The 19,984-nt window shown below is 38.7% G+C and overlaps 1 protein-coding gene across 3 annotated transcripts in view; it reads right to left on the bottom strand.

The window, feature by feature from the left end:
• Positions 1 to 19,984, bottom strand: part of MAGI2 (membrane associated guanylate kinase, WW and PDZ domain containing 2) — a 776,112-nt gene that overhangs the window by 61,154 nt on the left and 694,974 nt on the right. For 2 of the 3 annotated variants that reach the window (XM_050708167.1, XM_050708168.1), the window contains 4 exons: positions 10,341 to 10,432; positions 5,010 to 5,202; positions 3,958 to 4,044; positions 1,727 to 1,975 (listed from right to left, as the gene is read on the bottom strand). In XM_050708167.1, the coding sequence (XP_050564124.1) occupies positions 1,727 to 1,975; positions 3,958 to 4,044; positions 5,010 to 5,202; positions 10,341 to 10,432 (621 nt within the window). The remainder of the gene's footprint in view (positions 1 to 1,726; positions 1,976 to 3,957; positions 4,045 to 5,009; positions 5,203 to 10,340; positions 10,433 to 19,984) is intronic. The other variant, XM_035549439.2, reaches the window with a different exon arrangement.

The following is a 19,984-nucleotide window of genomic DNA, read 5'->3' as shown; positions in this document are numbered from 1 at the left end:
CACTGCTGTTGTTTTAAACTTAGGATTTGGGTGGTTCTTGGGATCACTGAAATTCAGTGCAGTTATTATTTGAATAAATCTGCTTGTCACTTCCACAGCAGACTGCCATTTTCAGTTACTATTGGAGGTTCTCAGCTAAGGTTCAACAGTGACTACCTATGTAGTAGTGGGAAAGAAAAGAATATTTTGGTGGGTGGGAGGAAAGCAGGATCTTGAACCTGTGTCTGTTACATCCTGCAGAGCACCCCGGTAACAGAACTTTCGGTTGTTTGGGCATATTGTCTTCCTCTGCTCTTTCCCTCTTCATCTTCCCCAGCCTCAAATCCTGTGATATAATTTTCTCAAAAAAATCATGGCTAGCTTAACTGATTAATGTTTGTATTTCAATGTTCTCTATGATTTATTTTTTCCATCTGATCTTTTGCAGAGAACTTCCAATTGGCTATTATATTCAAGAAAGTGAAAACTTAGAGTTTCAAGTGGCAAATTATCCATGGCTTTGTTGCAATATTAATTCTGGCAATCAGAATTTTGAAATTCAGCTGAGGTAATACGAAAAGAACTCTAAATATCTGCATGGTCATGAAGTATTGAAAAGTTTTCTGAGATCGTTTGCTCTTGTGAGATATGGCTTTCCAGTACTCTCTTTTTTGCTTTTCTCTTATGAATGCATAAGAGCAAAATGTGGCCCTGAAAGTAGAAATTGTTATTTTATTTCCTCAGGAAACTGTTTTGGGCTAAAGAACAGTTTCTTCAAAACATATTTTAAATGCAAGAAAGGATTGCATTAGGCTGTAATATGCAAAATGACAAATGTTCTCACTTGTCTTGATTTTTCAGAAGTGGCTAGTACTCACAGTTTCAGATGGATTTGGTAGGAGATGTGTATCTTTTCAAAGCTTTTTATGCCTCCCACTCCCAAGGGGCTCCACTCGGTTAAATTATAGGTTTTCCAGTGCCATTTAAAACACTCAAGGGTGCCCCTGTACCTGTAGGTGGCACTAGATAGGACTGCAGGTCCTCTGTCACATCTGCCTGCCCTTTCCCTGGATGTACCTGGGCATCTCAAATGGTGCCAGATGCAGATATCAAAGCAAAGAAGTAGAGCCCCAGCAGACATAAAAGTGAGCTATAATCCTTGATATCTGATTCTACCTCTGTATTCATCATGCCCTGTACTCAGTGGTAACTTTAATACTATCTACCATCCAGCCAGTTAAAGAAATCAGCCTTCCTGCACCTCCGTCTGACCAGCTTCCCTGTTGTCCAGTTGATTCTGCAGTGTCCCTAACTGGACAGGTGCAGTCGTGGGGTTTGCTGTGATCTCAGCTTTTATTTCAATTTCTTGAACTTCACCTTGACAAAAAAAAAAAAAAAAAAAAAAAAGTAATTCAATTGCATGTGAGTGAATGATTTATTCACATATCTCTGGTGGTTACCTCTCCAGTGTCTCTTTGGTATACTGGTATACAGGAACAGAGAAAACCTACTTTGTAGGTGAATTCTGTTGTGCATGGGTGAAACAGTGCCTTAGAGGCTGGATAGCCTTTGGGTTTGTATTGACACAGCAGACAAACAGTGCCCCTGGAAGCAACCTTGAGAGCCCCTTCAGCTTTAATCAGTGCAGTGATTAATTAGCAGTTGTCAGGTTTAAATTACTTTTTTTTTTTTTTTTTACTTGGGGCAAACTTGGAAAAATAAAAGCTGAAAAACATGATTTACTTACTTATTGTGGACCCAGACTCAGGCCTGTTCAGGGAGCTGATGATTACAAAGCCAAAACCTTCATTCTCCTTGCGGTGGATCACGACGTCACTGGTTTGCAAGCTGTGAGAAGTAAAGCCCTCGGGGGGTGTAGCATTGCTGCTAGAGACAGCGTGATTGCTGTTAGCATAAGTTGCGTAGTCACTTCTTGGAGAACTGTGGTGCGTGGACACCGAGCCTGGACTTCTGCCATTCTCTGGGCATGGTTCTCCTAAAATATAAGTCATACCAATATTACAGACTGGCTTCCTCAGTGGATCTCTGACTTACAGTACATTTGCTAACGCAACATGAATACATTTGACTGTCTATGGCCCAGACTACCGCAAGTATTAAGCTAGGAGCTGTAATAGATGCAGAGAGACAGGAATCTACACAGTTACGCAAAGCTTTCAAGGGCAATCAGATAAAGCAAGCATGAACACTCAGTGCTAAGCTGTCTAACGGAAAGGAAACTAAGAAACAGTGACTATCTGGATTGCAAAAATGTTACCAAGCACTATTCCCTTGTCTGCTGGTTGATCTGTCATCAAAAGGAAAATGTGACCGCCTAATCCAATATAAAATTATTTGTGTTTGGATTAAAAGAATTTAAGCAGGCAGCTAACATAGAGTAATTAGCATTAGCTGCATAATGTCTTTCTTACAAATTGATTAGCATGCTCAAAAGACATTTATGGAACAGAGCAGTTATACAAGGAAAAGTAATCACAAAGAGTTTTTCTATGGGTTCCATCACAGTAGCAGTACTCATTTAAAGGTTTTGAAGATGCTCTTATGTGACAAGTTGGAAAGGGCAGAAGCGACAATGGGGGCCATCCACACTTTACTGCTGCCTTATAGTAGCAAAAATAGGGAGCAACTTAAATCTTGTGGGAATAAGCACTTTTTTAGTACAACCATTTGGGCAATTGGAAACAGTAAAGTTACACTTCCAGATGGAAAAAAAAATAATATTCCTTGCAGATCTAAGTTTACACAAATCATTATTGACATTTTTAATACAGAACTCTAAGATAAATGTAAGCAAATTTTCTCTTCACAATGATGCGAGTGGCTTTGCTGAACATGTGAAGAGCTTACGCATGCACACATGCATCCTAGGAAGGAAGCTTGCAAATTAGACCTTCAGTGTGTATATGTTAATAAAATAAACAACATCCAAGTCCAGGCTGTTGCTTTCTCAGTCAGGTGTGTCCTTTAGGAGTCCTTGTGCAACTATGAAATAAAGTGATTAGAGAGAATAAAGAGGAAGAAAAACAAACAATTATTATACTCCTGTGTTAGAATTGAAAATCTCCACGAGTTATTGAACCAAATCTGCAACTAAATGCCATAGTCAGTGACAAGAGAGATCTCATTTTCTGGCTGTCATGTTTCAGAAAGCTGGATACCCTTTGTGCCAGTATGGCTGCAACAGAAAGGAAATTATCTTACCCTGCAGAATGACCAAGAGCTGGCTTGACCATAAATGAATGCAACTGAATGCCGTTAAGTATAGTAGAAGAAAGATAAAGGAGAAAAAGTTTAAACAGCTATTTGATTGTCAGTTTTGCGATAGATATTCATCACAAAAATTACATTTTGCTTCTGCCTGTGGAGAAATGGCATTTTAATCCTCGTTGTGCTGAATACCACATTTTCCTAACCAAATTGTTTTTCAGAGCTTGCTAGTGGTGGCTATCAGTCCCAGGCTGGGGTGAGTGTCTGCAGAGCAGTGGTCCCAGGCCAGGGCTGGGTGAAACACGGATACCAGCTGCCAGGAGGATGAGGGCAGCCTTGTTTCCCTCTGCTGCTCACATTCATGCTGAATTGATCGGGCTTGATGTGCTAGTACAGCATTTTGCAGTTATGCCCCACATCACTCATTTTAAAATTCTCCCACAAAGCTCGTGTTGTAAGACACAAAATTAAAATCCTGTTCAGCTCCAGAAATGCTTAAACATTAATGAGTTACACACGATACTCCCCAGCGTGGCACTCTCAGGGCCTAAGAATAACTCCAGGTGTTTTACCAGCTTGCTCGATTTTGTGTGCCAGGGGACCCGTGTGTCTCATAGACCCTCGTACTTAACATGTAACAAGCAGCAGTGAGGGCTGACATCCCTTCGGTGCTGCCCCTCACTGTTACTAATTGTGCCTACTGCCGGCAGAGCCAAGCAAGGCCCTAACTCGAAACGCTCGGCATATTACCTTGGTTATTGGCCATTTTCCTAGCGCTGGGGGAGCTGCGAGGGGGCGTCGCGCCGGGTGGAGGGGGCCCTTTCTGGCTGGAGGGCTCTGGAGTCAGTAACAGAAGAAAGTCAGTCCGGCGGGAGCGGAATGGGAGGGGCTGCAATGGGGAGGGGAGCACTGAGGACACGGGGATGGCTGTGGGGTGGCTTTTTGGCAGGAGAGCGAAGGGGAGCAGCTCAGGCAGCGACAGTGGATCTAAGGCACAGGGAGGCTGACGAGAGGACAGGCTGGAAACAGGGATTTGCTCATTTCTGGTGTCTCAGCGAAGTGCACTAACCACACCAATCTAAAAAACTTGTTAATAACGCCTCTTTCCTTGTGTATGAAGAAGTTTCAAGGGAACAGCAGCAGCTTCTCCCATTAAAACTTTAATAGATGCTGCCACGCATTTTTCCAACTATGTGTGTTTTCCAGTAATTGCACCAGGCTAGTCTAAAGGTGTTATTTACTTTAGATCCTTCATATTATTTTAGGTTTATATTCTGAACATATCTGCATGAAAGGAGGAACTGGCCCTGTTCCTAGCAGCCTTTTCTGCCGTACAGAAAGTTTTCATCCAGCTGGCCTTGCAGTGTGTGTGTGTGTGAATCTCCAAATGACATCAGTGAGACCAGAAATGGGCTTTTAACACATACAAGAGTGAAATGAATCCTTGCCCTAAACAGTTAACAGGCTTTGAGAATTTCTCCAAATGTTTTTTCACACAGTCAGCTTTAACAGTTTTAACCAAATGCAAACATTTTGTCCCAGAAGGAGACGAGAGGAGACAGCACAGAGCAGGACAGCATGGAACAAACCCAGGGCATTCATGGTCACCACACCAGGGCTGCCAATGTGATACCCACTTCTGAGGGAAGCAACACTCAGCTGTAGCACTTGTATCACATAAATGAGGTAAACATATTTACAATTATTTTTCTTCAAATTACAAAAAAAAACACATTCAGTTTGTCAGCACCTGTTTGTGCTGACAGCACTGAGCTCTGTTCTTCCCAGTCTTCTTCACTCACCTGTGGGTAGCACCTTTCTCCTCACAGTAAGGTTCACCTGCCCATTTCGGGCAGCGTTATGCATAAGGTCAATCACGTATCGGTGGGTTTTGCCGGCTACTGGAATCCCATCTACATACACCAGTTCATCACCAGGATGGAGACGGCCGTCTCTGTCTGCTGAGCCCATCGCAATTACTGCTCCTATGAGGATCTAGGGTGGCAAAGGAACAAAACCCTGACATACATATACTGAGTGCACAGACATATGTAGCCTCCCATTTTTCCCCATGAATGCTGTAGTGATTTTCCCTTTCTGTCGAAATTTAGTTCATGACTCAGAGCAAGTGAAGAGATCTGTGTGCATCTGAAAGCCGTGTTCCTGCTCTGTGGGTGTGATTGAAGATATTCTCTTATCTTTGGTGAGAAGGTAAAATCCCAATCTAAGGATTATCTACCTGTTATATTCAAATCAAGACAATTTATCTGTAAGGGGCAATGACTTTAGATACCCTACATTTTGCAGAAAATCTATACAGACTAATTCCATGTAAAGGTACTCTTGACTTAAAATTAATTAGTCATAGACTACTCACTGGTGCACAATGTAAGCACCTGGAATGATACACTTGAGGTCAGTGGTGGAAATGACCCCTGTACATAAAGTTTGCTTTGTGACTCTTTAGTGGGGAAAAAAGGGTGCTATATCAAATGTTATTACTCATAATGAATAATTGTACAGGTAGTAACTGATTAGCAAAATGGAAAAAGTGGAAAAATGTCAGCTTACTCTGTGCAGATGTTGTTTTCCCAAATCGACATTTAAATGTAATTTGTATGGGATATATAAACTAGTAAAAATCTGTTCAGAACCTTTTAATGACTTTCTTCACTTTCTATGCACATAAATTCACATAATTTATTAGAAGAAGACATATATATTTTCCCCGTGGAATAACTGGTAGAACAGTCAAGATTGATTCAAACAAAACCTGCTTTCTTTGAAAGAATATTAAAGCATTCACAGAGCGTGTTCCAAATTTTCTTTTCTCCCGTTCAGTGTTAGCGTGAGCACAGAATGATGGATATGACACGCTGTGTGACAATCCGTTTTAAATAATAAAAGATAAAAGCCATCACATACTGCTTTTCATGAAGAACTGAAAGGCTAGATGTTGTAGCCATGCAGGTGGTCTTGTTTTTTTGTGGTCTCAGCTGCAGAGTTGGAAGCCCCCCAGCAGAGTGTTTAAATGAAACTCCCCACAAGGAGCCTGTAGAATTTTCCCCATTTTCTCTCCTCCCTTTGGCTCACTTTTGCTTAGAAAATGTAGCAAAGAGAGAGCAAGATGCAACATTTTCCTGCTTCCTGGTGTTTCTGGGTTCCTGTTAAGCAGTACCAGACTGAGTTCCCAGAGATGTTTTTCAGATTCTCCATTCTGCTCTTCAAACATTGAAAGAATATCCCTCAAAGCTTTGGAAAATTCTTTGTACAAAATTCAGCTATGAAATATGTATTTATGCTCCTTCACTGGAGAGTAAAAGAGCTATCCAAAGCCAAGTTTAGCTAGATCTCCAGAAAGTATCCTCAAAACCTTTATATTTTTGCATCTCATATAAGTAAGATTTTTTCTAGTTGTCTTGGAAAGAGATGTGTGGTAGCCTTCTTTAGCTTGTGCGATTGTAGGGGCTAACTTTCTCCTTTGGGCATTTGCAGTTTCTTTATAATTGATTCTAGGCTGCCAAAGTATTGAACAATTTGTGCATCTTTAAACTTTAAAGAAACACAAAGGCTGCTCACGGCAAGGTAGATCATCAGTATCTACTGCAAAGTGCAAAAACTCCTTCTAGTTTTGACAAATTAAGTAATTATTGCTGATCTTTCCAATGTCCACAGTGGAATGTGATTGTGTTACTCATCTCACTGACGGAATTGACTCTTGAACAAAACCGGCACAATCTAGGAAGACTGTGACAGAGCGTAATCTGAAACCAAAGTCTGGATTTTATTAACTCATCCTTGTTAATCTCTGTTTTGATATTTAATTTATTTGTGACTCTTGCTAAGTATTTGAATTTGTGTTTTGGTTTCATTATAACACAGTAGCTTCACAGGGACAGTAAAATTTAAGAAATAGATGTAAGAGGTGTAATTCATCTCACCTAATTTTAAATGTCTGCGTTGTCTAAATCCAAGCTAATATCCGAACTCTTTCTTTGATCACTGCTAAAAATAGGAGCTCCTACTGTATGGTCGGCATTATCCTAACTCTTTGCTCAATGGATCTCTGTTATGTCTTAGAAATGTCTGCTTCTTGGCATTGAACATAAAAAGAATCGAGATAATACTTCCCCATCTTGGGACAGCAATTTGAAATACCTTGATAAATGTGAGTCACTCCTTTGGAAAAGCAACTTTATGCCTAGAAATATGGAAAATAGATTACTCCAACATCACTTTCTCCTTGTAAGGTCCAGGTAGCTGATATAACTAGAAGGAACTATGTTACAGTCTCTCTATAGTGTCAGTATAATTGTTTTGAAAAACTTTATGTGGATTCTGCTTCTTTGAGAAACTTATTGCCTTACACTGAAGAATCTATACTCCTTTTTAGGAACCAAACCACAAAGACAAAAGCCAGCGAAAGCTTCTTTTTGTTCTGTGTTACCTGACTGCACAGCAGGAGAGCTGAAACAAACATTTCAAAGTGTCTCAGTTCTTGTTTCATAGGAAATGCAGGGGTTTGGAGGACAGGCAGAAACTGCCTCTCCTTTTCTGGAGGTGAAAGGAATAGGAGTCTGTGGGTGGGCTGTCCATGGGGGAGCTGGGAAGCAGTGGAGGAGAGAAAACAGAGGTAAAAGCTCTTGTATTTTGAATACAAACTAGTTTTTTTTATATATATATTATTTCACTTTTATTTTTATTTATTTATTTTTTTAAAGTAGAGTACGTCTGTCTTCTTTACTAGGGATGAAAGTGAGCAGAGAATCAAGCAGATGGGCAACAAAGAGGGAGTGAGAGCTGAGAAGGTCAGCACTGCACTATCTAATGCTAAGGCACCTTTTTGCCTTGTAGGCTCCTCAACCTTAAGCTAGGTTCTCCTTCATTCCCGGGGGCTTTGAGACATGGTCTGTGGGGAGACCTAAATACTGTTAGACTGATACATCTGGGGGAGAAATACTTTTGTATTTGCAAGACCTGAAATAAGGGTAGTGACCTTAAGGCTAAGTGCAGGCTGAGAGCAATTGTTCAGTAGGACAGTGAAGCATCTTAGGAGGTGGTTCACAGAAGGCAGCATTCAGTCCTGCTCTTCAAAAACAGCAAGGTGCTTATCTCTCCACATGGTATCCAGTTATGAGTCTTTTTTTGACTCTAGACAGTAAAGCCAGGTCAGTCCTTTGCTGAAAAAAAAAACACTAGAAAGAGCTGCTTCCTCTATAAAAGTTCAGTGCATAATGCATATGACTGGGAGGCAAAGTACTTGTTTCCAAATTCCTACTCTACTGTGTTTTTGAGCAGAGACATAGATTCAGGTCTCTTGCAACTCAAGCAAATATTCTTAACCATCAGAGTATTAGATATTCTAATGCAGTTTTCTCTCCCTCCTTTAGGTTGAAATAATTCCATTCTATATAAATAATCATCCTCTAGATGAGGCATCTGAGCTGCACTTTTCCCCTTGAGAATGTTATAAACCTCCGAACTGCAGAGCCAAACCCTCACTCCCAGATGCTACCTAATTATCCATTTGTAATGAAAAAAGCACTGAAGGAGAGACCAAGAGAGACTCTTTCACAGACTACTGAGCATCCTTGTAGCCAGGGGCACTTTCCTGGGAGGTGGGAAGTGCCACTAGATGCTACAGTCTAAAACAGGTAGAGAGAGATTTCCAAATCTTCCATTGGCGTCAGTTCTTTGCAGGATAAAACGGACCATTTCCTCTAACTCCTAATAGATTTCCTTTTTGGCTTCATTGAGTAGGCAAGCTTTGGGAATGCATGTTGACTGGGTCATCCAGAGAAGACAGGAAAAATGCTTAGTTGGAGAGTGTGAGGATGGCAGCTCAGTGGCCTTGCAGTGGGACAAGATCCATGGCAGAAGCAAGATGCCAGAGGGAATTCAGACGCCGCAAGTGTAGATGATGAAAGTGTTTTGATACTGAAGTCCTTCTGTACTGCTGCACCTTACTTAGCTTTGCAAATCCATTCCAAAATATTTAGTCTCACATAAGGTCTCTGTGTTTCAATCTGCACTTGTGAAATATCTTTTTTTTTAGAACACAGTGTGTTTGTTACTTATTACAGGAGGCATCAGCAAGCTATTAAAATTTATCAGTACTTCGACAGATGTTGACAATTTTAACATAGAGAAACTTCGTTGTTTCTCAGAACCATGTATTGGTTAATGTTAATGCTTGAATAACAACTGTATTATTCTGTATGAATCTGAATACAGAATATATACATCTATCAACTAGTTTTATATTTCCTTGGAAGTAGTTCACTGCAGCAACACAGGACTCAGAACATATAAGTTTGAGAGAATAAGATGTTATCAGTATCAATTTGGCATTACTTCTCCCTAAAAAAACACAGTAACATCATCAAAGTTATTCTGAAGGAGTATTAACTCTCCCTTCCCTCCCCTAATTTTTGTATTTATATACATATATTTCACTTTTTAACCAAAATACACATTTCTTTTAAAAAAATATTTTATTTTATTTTATTTTATTTTATTTCATTTTATTTTATTTTATTTTAATTTTTCATCTGTAATGAATCTGTATTGGCTTTGCAGTAAATATCAATTTTAGCATTGGGATGTCTCCTTTCTGTTAGGTATACAGCTACCATTGTTATGTTGGATGCACCACATGATGTTGTCATCCAACCTGGAACATGCACTATTGCTCCCTGGTGGAGCCTCCCGTGTTTCTTGAAATACACTGCATTGTGAATGGTACCTTTGAAACTTATGTGTATATATAGCTTGCCTACACTGTACACAGTTATGCATAGCTTTATATAATTTGATTTGTAAGATCTACTGCTTAAAGTTAAAACAGTCTTGGAAAGTCAGGATGAAAAGATGCTGGGCCACACCACTGTGAAGGGTTGAGTGATGCGCTGTTTCAAACTGGTGAATTCCTGGTGATTCTAGCTTCATTGGCTGTGACATCTTTCAGGTGTCGACAGCCTGAGAACCCTGTCTTTCCATGGATAAACAAAAAAGCCCTTTCACTTATAACCTTAACATGATGTTCATTTGGGTTCAGCTATATAGTAATATATTTCTGAACTTTACATGGATTTTAGAGTTCTAACATGGAAAGTCATGAAAAAATTACTCACAGGCTGTCCAGGCTCATCTCCTCCAAGGATCCTGAAGCCAAAGCCAGACTCCATTCTCCGAAGGTGAACATCCAGCTCCTTGTAATCGGGACCTGGTTTAAAGGGAAATCCCACTGAGCAAAGCATTTTGGTTTTGCCTTGAGAATTTGCACCATCTTCCCCTCTCCACCTCCCTGCCCTCCCCACCTTGTGTTCATTGCACATGACTAATGGCAGCTTGGTTAGAGCTGGTGGAAACAAATGGGACACAATGTGTTGTACACAGACAAGGAGGAGACACTTGAAAATGCAGGTGTCTTGGAGGATGATTATGTTCAGTAAAATAAACTAAACCCAAGCTACAACACATTCACAGGTGAACAGTACAGGAAAAGTCTTTCCAAAATAGAGGTTATAAAGGTGCCTTCTTCCTAAGACTGACTGCATAATATTTTTCTGTTCAGCCACCTCTGGCATTTAATCTGCGTTTTCCTTGCAGTTTGTTAAAACCTAAAGAAAATAAACTGAAATGGGAGATAAAGATACATAGAAAAATTATCAATCCAACTTACAAAAGATGAATAATCATTATAGGCCATTTTACTTCCACACACGTATAAAACAGTATGTCGTTTTTATGTAATGTAGCTTTTAAGTATTCCACTTTCAGGTAATACCGTCAATAAAGAGTTTTCACAAAAGCTGTCATTATAAGCCTCTGAGTCTTAAGGTTTAAACTGAAAACTAACATCATTAACTTGAACTCCTTAATGCTACTCAATTAAGGTCTCAGCAGCTTTATGAATCATTAAAATTGTGCTTCCATACGCCTGCATAATGTGCCTGTAAACATATATTCTGTCCTGGAATATCTGAGTTCAGGAAAGTAGCATTTTTTAAAACTCAGTTTCTTAGAAAAGAACCTTTATCTTCATTTGAAAGAGCTTCTTGTTTTGGGTTTTGATGCACTCGAAGAGCAAAAGAGAAATTTTAAATAAAATTTTGAATAGTATAAAGTGGAATAGTAAGCAGTTAAAGTAGTGGGAAATTGTTTTGAGTATTGCTTTGTCTGAAATACTTTGGGCTCATCAGCTAAAGTAGGACAGTTATGAACAAGAGTGGTCTTTTGTACAAATTGCACTCCAGTCTATAAGTTGTTGCACACTTAGGTGCACATTTAGACTTTGTTGCCAACCCCAAAAGACAGAAAGGGATGGGTAGGTGTATTTCAGCAAACTGTTTCTAATGTCTCCAGTCATGTCTTGTTTCCTCAGGAGGGGAGAGACTACAGATGGCTGAAATACCATGCTTCGGCCACTCTCATTTATAGATCCCCCGACAGCATCAGCGGACACCTACCAAACTGCTGAGTTGGGCAGATCCCAGATCCAGTCTGGAATTAGAACTGTTTTAGTCTCATCAAGTCATGCAAAAGCAGAGATGCAGAACTACATGCAGTGGCTCTATACTATGATCATGCCATAAAAATCCTCTCTAGACAGCAGCATGGTGCATTGTTGCAGCAACATATTGGTATGAGTGAGACAATCTGTCCCAAATGTTTTGGTTGGTAAAACGAAAGTATTACCTTTCCCTACAAACTTGCTTTTCATATACTTAGAAGAGAATCCCAAAAAGATTCTAAAAGCTTATTATTCTGATTTTTTTTTTCCCGATTTATTTGATGTTTCTCAACATTGAATAAAAGAACACATGAAGTTTGTGCAAGTACAGTGTGTTAAACTAATGCAAATTTTGTTTAAAAGTCATGAGAGGCAAAGGAATTTTAAGATTAAAGCAACACTCTGCCCTTACTTGATTTGCTGTGCCTAAGTGTTACAAGGTTGGGGTTTAGTACTAGGGAGAGGACCTTGCAGATAGACACAGTAGGATCAACTTTTATAGCCAAGTCTGACAGTCAAAGGCACCAGTCAAAGGCACCAGTCAAAGGCAACACCAGCGGTTTGACACAAATCAAGCAATCAAGCACTACTTTTTTTTTTTTTTTTTTCCCACACACACCTGAGTGGATGTGCAGAGTTTGGAATACATTAAGAAAGTGTAAGAATGTCTGATTATGAAGAATACACACTTTGCCACGCTGAGATGAAGAATCCGCTCAAACACATACATTTACAAAGCTGATCCAAACCAATGCTAGCACCAGATTCCAAAATAAGAGGTATAAAGTTTTTTAAATGACGCTGTTTTTCTACCTGTTTAGAATGGACTAAGTAAGCTAGGTTGACCCTAAAAAGTAATGTGGGCATACTTTTCTTTTCTATGAGCTCTAACAGTTTGTGACTGACTATGGCCATCATCCTTGCTCAGAAGAGCCTTTGCTCCCCAAATGGTGGAAAGTCTATAGAACACATTCTCTGCCAACAGCTCCCAGTCCACTGATAGCTGCCTTTAAAAATGATGTTTTCTGTACCACCATGCAATCGAAACATGGGACTAGAAAGGATCCCTGGGCCATCTAGTCCAGCTAGACTCCCTGTTATGCAAACTTCTGAAGCAAACAACACACAGACCTTACCAGGGAGGACATAAGCAAAGAAGACAATGCACATCTGTGCCAGTTTGTGGCCTTTGTTGCTAGGTCACCTGCCTCATCCAGAGTTTTTACTGATGGATTTTACTTGCTTTTTCACTGTAATATATTATTATCTTCATAAACTGACTAATGTACTCGAGAACATTTCCTCTACTGCTATTGCTGGTTGTTTGAACTCTCATGCTTGGTGTGATGACATGACTCCCTTGGCTGCACAGACCAGCTCTCCACTGGTCTGGAGACAGATACATCACAGATATCTGAGGTTATCTGGCTGAACAGGGACCTTATTCCCACCCTTAGTTTTTGTGCTTAGGTCATTAATGAAACACAGAAGACTTATTTCAAGGCTCATCACTAATATTATCCCTTCAATCCAGAAACTATTCTTCTAGTATAATTACTTATCCACTTTCTAGCCATTCCTTTTTATATTCTACGTCTTAAGTAATGTCTTCTCCAGGCTAACATGGAGTACATCAATTATAACTGATATCTAGGAAAATAAACATTTGTTGAATTCTAGATTTATTAAACATGCATCACTTGTTTGGGCAAAAAATCATTTACCAGCTTATTCTGACACAACCAGCCTTTCGCCGAATCCTTTTCATTAGGTCTCAATTTATCTCCATACTGGTAGCTAGGTATTGTTTAATTGAAAATATACTCTAAAGACTTGATGATGAAATCCCCTTTTTTCCTTTTTTCTAAAGCTAGGTAAGTCATTTGCTACTACACATTTTTATTACAGGAGCCCATGCTTGGTAGATTTACTAAAAATCCCTACTATAATGTGCCAGCAGTTTCAATATTTCTAAGTGTACATTGATCAAGTACTCTTACCCAGGTAAGTGATTGCATTTCCTCTGATATTTCTTCAGTGCTTACTTCTCTATGATTCTGGTTCTTTTTCTTGTCGCAAAGGATTGTTAGATAAACTAAATTTTGTCTGTTCTTGCTGGAGCAGATTTTCAATTGATCATACTCACAAAGGAAATTACCTATACTTACAGTAAAATGACACTCCTGTGCCTTGCAATATACAGCAAACTGTTGGTTAATATGAATTCATTATGGAAAATAGGTCTTTTTTTTTCCCCTTGGTAAGCTAGATTGGAACCTGTGGATCCTGCCAAGTAAGAAGCAATGAGCAGGTCTGCAGGCACAGGAGTCAAGCCAAGGCTGAATTAGTATAGTCTTTTACACAGCTTTCCTTCTAGCCAATGTGATTCACCTGAATGTCCCATCTCCTACCAGTTTCACTGAAAACAGAGTTTCAGCTTAAAGTCAATATTTCTGATTTCATAATACAGGTATCTTGTGCAAGAATGACAATGTTCCCTGTCATCCCTTACTTTTCTGCATGTGTATATTGGAAAAAGAACTTTTTGTTTCCTTGTTAGTAACTTCATTGCTTTTTTATAGTTATAGCATTTTGTTTATTTTGTGTGTCTGTGTGTAAAAGAAAATTTTCTTAGAGTCATTTAGTCTACAAAAGACAAAACCAAATCACTTTGCTAGGTTATAAAACCAGCTGGCTCCCATGAATTCCAGAGTGACATTGGGCAAGCTGTGATATGATCATTGCTGCACAGTGAGGATGGTAAAGAGCATTGGGAAATTCTGCTTTTTGGTTCCTGGAAGACAGGGAATTTGCTTAAAATGTAAAGCCACCAGAATAGATTGCTACTGAACAATAGTGAGTTCTCAAAGGTGCAGATGTGATTATCAACCCTCAGCTACATTTCTATACTGTATTCATCTGAATTCCAAGGTGAGTTACACATTGATAAATGTACATGCAAGTGTTTCTTAAAGTTATGTAGAGAAAATATATTCTTGAAGATGATTAATTCATTTTCTGTACGAGTCAAGTCACACAAGTTCCAGGTGATTTTTATAGTGATAAAGCTGGTATTTTGAGTGATGCTTTTAGTGTTGAGAATGACTTTTTTTTTTTAAATTAATTTATTTTTTTATTAAATCTCATTCATATTGCAATTAAAAGAAACATGAAGAGCTTTATTGTAATAATTTTGCAGTATTTCTGGGTGTACTCAACTTTCATTTTAAAAGCCATATATTTCATCTTCATATTTATAGAGAGGAAAAGCTAGTAAATAAAGACTCCACTATAAAAATAATTCAAGTGAAAAATAAAAAGGTATTCTAACCTACTCAACGTATAAACTCTGAAGTGGTATGCAAAACCAGCACAAAATCATATTTAATTTAGGAGCCTTGTTCAAGCTGTGTAAGACTAGAAAAGATTTTAATGGGATCGTCAAAACAGCCTTTGTATGGGATGCCTTGTTTTAACTGTTCACTTAAGATCAGATCGGTATTTTTTTAAACAGATCCATTGCCACTTTACAGGACAGATGTTGATTCACACACCACTAAAAGCTTTTATTTTTGAAAGCACTTTCTTTTAGTTTTTATTTCAGAGCAAGATATGTATGGGAACAAGGAATGGTTGGGTCTGCATAATGCAGTTTTGTTCTTTTGCAAATGAAGATGAATCTAATTTATTTATTTATTTTTTTGGTGCAAAATAATACTTAAGCTAAGTTTTGGGCATGAGCTATGGAGAAATATTCTTATGTTAAAAAGTGTACACTAACATATGAAAGCAGATGTAATACATTGTAAAACATACACAAAGACTGTCTGAAGAAAAAGAAGAATACTTTTCCTTGTTCAAAATATAAACCTATTGTGTAAAAAAAAAAAAGAGAAAAAAAAAAGAAAAAAAAAAAGATTTAGAGTGAGCCTTCTATAACCCTGCAAAGCTCATACAAAAATAAAATGGTGACTTGGCAGCCATGACTGCCCATATTCTAGAGAAGTGATTAAAGAAAGAATAATTACTAAAACATAAAATGAAGGACAATTAGTTTACAGGACAATGAAGGCTGAAGAATACTTGCCAGAGGAATCCACTCGAAAACCAGTCCTGGGCAGCACTTGTTCTGAATAGGAAAATGGGGAATCAAAGTTGAAATAAATTTCTCAATTTATTTAAAGATGCAGCATCACTTTCTCTGCTGTTTTTTGAATTACCAAAGGGCAGTTTCCACTTTCTGTTGCACATATTTTTTTCTCTTCCCCCCCTTCCTGACTTTCTAGGCAGTATATGCCCATATTCCTGCTAGATGTAGACCTCCCTATCCATTTCTATGCAGAGTGAAAGGGATAGAAAGATGGTAATGTTCCTTTAACAGAACATTGCTTATGATGAAGACAAAATTATTAATGCATTCAAAATTATGGAAAATAGTGACAATATTTGTGCTTATTCGAGCACAGCAATAAAAGGAAAAGTTTAATGACTATGTTTAGTTGACTTGACCACTGCTTTTATTCAATTCAGCTGCAAACATATACAGATACTTTGCTGGTATTAGAGGTGTCAGGAACAAATCTATAGCTGAATTCTGTTACACTTCTTTTGCTGATTTTTAAATGCTGTAACTAAGAGCTTGTTTTATGATCCCTACAGCATCCAGAGTGAGTTGCAAAACATCCCAAACAAGAAGTAGGCATTGGCCTACTGACAATAAATAGGTAAATAAAGCACTAGTGTGTTCACGTGAATCTAAACCAAAATATAATTGCCAGTCATATTTGATGGTATGAATAAGGTAAGGTCTGTAACATCAGCATCTGTAGGACAAGGATTCAACAGATGAGTGAATTTTATCTTCCTGAGACAGAAGATAGGAATAAGTACATCATTGCAGGCAGAAAGAGACCAGAGCATGCACTGGAGGGCAGCGCTTTTAGCTGAGCCTTATTTGGTTGTAGAGAGGGAAATGAGAAGACACTATTTCATTTATGAACAGCTCTTTATCACCTTGGAAGATTTTGGACTAAAGATACCTGCCTAGCCTTCTGGTGGACTGCTTCATAAAGGTAGCAGTGATAGCAGCTGAGTAATTCATAGTTCACTTGAGTCAATACTGAATAAATGCTCTAGGATAAAGACATTTCCCCCAAAATAAAGATGGAGGCTACTGAATGTCTTATAACCTTTTTTTTTTTTTTTTTTTTTTTTTTGGGTTAGAGTATCTACCATGCCATGACCTGCTCAAATTCACAAGACTGATATCCAGCTTACCTAAAATACGGTCTAGGGACTTGAGTGGATGGGAAAAGCCCTTTGAATATGGTGTTTTGATTGTATCCATGTTCACCTGTTGTGTTGGAAGTTGTGTCATATGGGCTATAGCGTTCTAGTTTCTAGGTGGCTGCATGCCTTTACTTTGGTGGTTATAGGAGTTCCTTTACATGCTTTAGACTTTTTAACGTGATTTGGGATCCTTTGAGATGAGAGGTGTTATCTAAATGTAAATTATTCAATCAGCACAACTCCCAAAAACCAGCACCTTTGAAACTGATGCTGCTCCATTGCAAACTTGGAGAAATGGTTCTTTTTACCCGCAGCTTTTCAGGATTTTAATGGAATTCTTAAAAGAGGCAGAATGATTTTAATGTACAGAAAGCAATTTCATCTTGATAGTCTCGATAAGCTTTTATGTTTGAAAGGACCCAAGCCCTTTCTGGTGGTCATCCAGCTAGAATTATTCCTTTGAGCTGCTGTGAGATTGGTTAATTCTTTTTCCAGTTCTGCTTCCAGTCACCCTAATATCCCTTAGATTTGGCCTCAAGCAGCAAAGTGAGTAAAGTAAAAGAAGCACAACTGTGCTCAGTGACAAATCAGGGAACAACTTGCTATGTTAAGATTTTTTTTTTTTATGTTAGCAGTACAGTTTGGTAAATCTTTGTTGTGGCCAAACAAAAGTGACCGTCAGTGATCTAATTTCTTTCAGAGCTTGTACTGGGAATATACACTCCCATATGGGTGTCTTTGCTCTGCCTCTGGAGATCCTCATATAAAGTCTCATGGCTTTATTTATAAGCTTTACTCATAATCTACCATTCAACATCTAGCATTTGTTTTTTTTGTAGTTTAGAAATTCACACCTCTGAAACTTGGTATTTTGCTATGCTGAAGATGTTGAATCAAGCCTAAAAGTTCTTAAACATATGATTGACAGAAAGATAAACCTAAACATAGACCTTAATTTTTTTGTAAATAGACCAAAACTATGTTCCATTTGGGAGGAATTTGCCACCAGCAGTCTGTGTCTGTGTGCAGTGCAGGATATTTGTAATTATTTCACTGGCACTTTGAAAAATAGAGTATCATCTAACTGACTGGGCTTGTGAGATAGGCAAACTGTTAGCAACCAGTAAAAAACTTTAAAGAGGGATGATATTTGAATAACATTTAACATATAAGAAAGAGTTTTAGTAACAACATCTGCCTATGGCAAATGCAGGGATATAGGTAGCTCTTTCCAAAGCTCTCATAGCTCCAGGCTCAAAGACTCTGCAGAGCAGTGGCTTCCAAGGGAAGATGAAGGACCACTGTGTCTAGTCCTCAGCTAGGCAGAATGCACATCATCTGTGCATGTTCTGGCACCTTGTATCTGCCTAGAACAAACTGAACTGGTAATTTTACTAAACACTGACAGACTCTAGCAAGATTGTTTTTATAAAAAGCTCTGAAATACTTTTTATAGGAAGCTAACCTTTATGTATGGCAATTTGAAACTTTCCATTTCCCTACTATTAAATTCATTTTGGCATTTTCTAAAGTTTGACTGCATTTATCTGCCTGTATCCACCTCTCTGGAAATGTGGCAGCAGAAGGCATATTTGGAGAGGCCAGGCTGAAGAGATCAGACTGCCCACTACTACTTCTGCCATGAACAGACCTTCAAAGTGCAGACAGAGGAAGAGGGTAGAGGATTCACTAGTATGAAAAGAGCATCCCAAGTGTCCTCCCTCTCTGTATCCTATATCTTTGACTTCTCTAAAAGTAAAGCAGTAAAGAGAAGAATGAATTATTTTTTGATAATAAGTCTCAAGAAATCACTATCAAGGCGTCTGTACTGCCTGATTTTTTTCCTCTCTTTTGTTTTTTTTGTGGTTCTCATAGATGTTATCTCAATAGAATAAAAAAATCACAAAACTCTAGATAATCATCCATTTACACAGCATCTGTGCAGGCTGAAACAGAAATCAAAACATTGCTGCAAGGAGTCTGCCTATCTCTAGGTGATCCAGTTTTGGTAACTTCAGTTGCTCCTGTGGCTAGCAGAAACCTCTGGTAGCATCCTACACACAGATGGCATCTTTCCCAATACAGGTAGGTCTTTTCCTTTCTTCCGTCTTTCACAATGGCAGATGAATAAGTGTGGGCTGCAGAGACCTTCCTGCTGTTGCATGGAAGAGGTTGCATTTGGAAGGGCAAAAGTGGAGATGGTTCATTTGGGAACAACTGTTTCAGCAGCAGCAGCACCAGCACCAGCAGCAATTCCTCCAAATGCTATTTCACTGGTGATATTTCCCATGTTGGGTTAGATGGCAGTGCAAGAGAAAGCTCTGGATTGTGAAGCTATTTGCTGCTCATACAGTTATCTCCTGCTCTATCTGGTCAAAGACCAGATCCAGTCCATCTGCTCCCTGTTGGATCCACATGCTTTAACCTATTCTTGAAAATTTCTGTTTACTGTGGCTCTCTAGGAAATCTCAGTCAGTATTTATAAAATATCCTTACATCTAGAGATCTTCTTCTAATCTTTATCAAATCTACCTTCCTGCAGTTTTATCCCATTACTTCTTGACTGTGTAGACAAGCAGAATTTTTTTTTTTTTTTGGTGGTGGTGGTGGTGGGGAGCAAATCCAGTTCTCTCAATAAATTGGATAAAATAAAATAAAGATCTTATCTGAGCTCAAACAGTGGCTAATATGCCAATCACCCGTGAGATACCCTCTCTATAACTGCTAAATAAGGAGAGAATTCACAATAAATAGGATGAGAGGTTGGCTTATTGGTTTGTTCAATTCTAGTTTCCTTTCTTTACGTAAAGTGCTTAATAGCTGTTTCCATCCTCTTTATTGTTGGTTACCTCTCCTGAACCAAATATCCCATATTCCTGTTATCCATCTGTTTGCAGGATGAGAAAACAAGGTTGCTAATTTGATAAGGTCTTGGTTAGGAAGGAAGATTTGTAGTGTCTTTTATTGGACCAG

Source organism: Cygnus atratus, chromosome 1 (assembly GCF_013377495.2).
Source record: "Cygnus atratus isolate AKBS03 ecotype Queensland, Australia chromosome 1, CAtr_DNAZoo_HiC_assembly, whole genome shotgun sequence".
Classification (NCBI taxonomy): Eukaryota; Metazoa; Chordata; class Aves; order Anseriformes; family Anatidae; genus Cygnus; species Cygnus atratus.
Note: the sequence above shows the minus strand (reverse complement) of the source record. Positions and strands in the feature narration are given on the sequence as shown.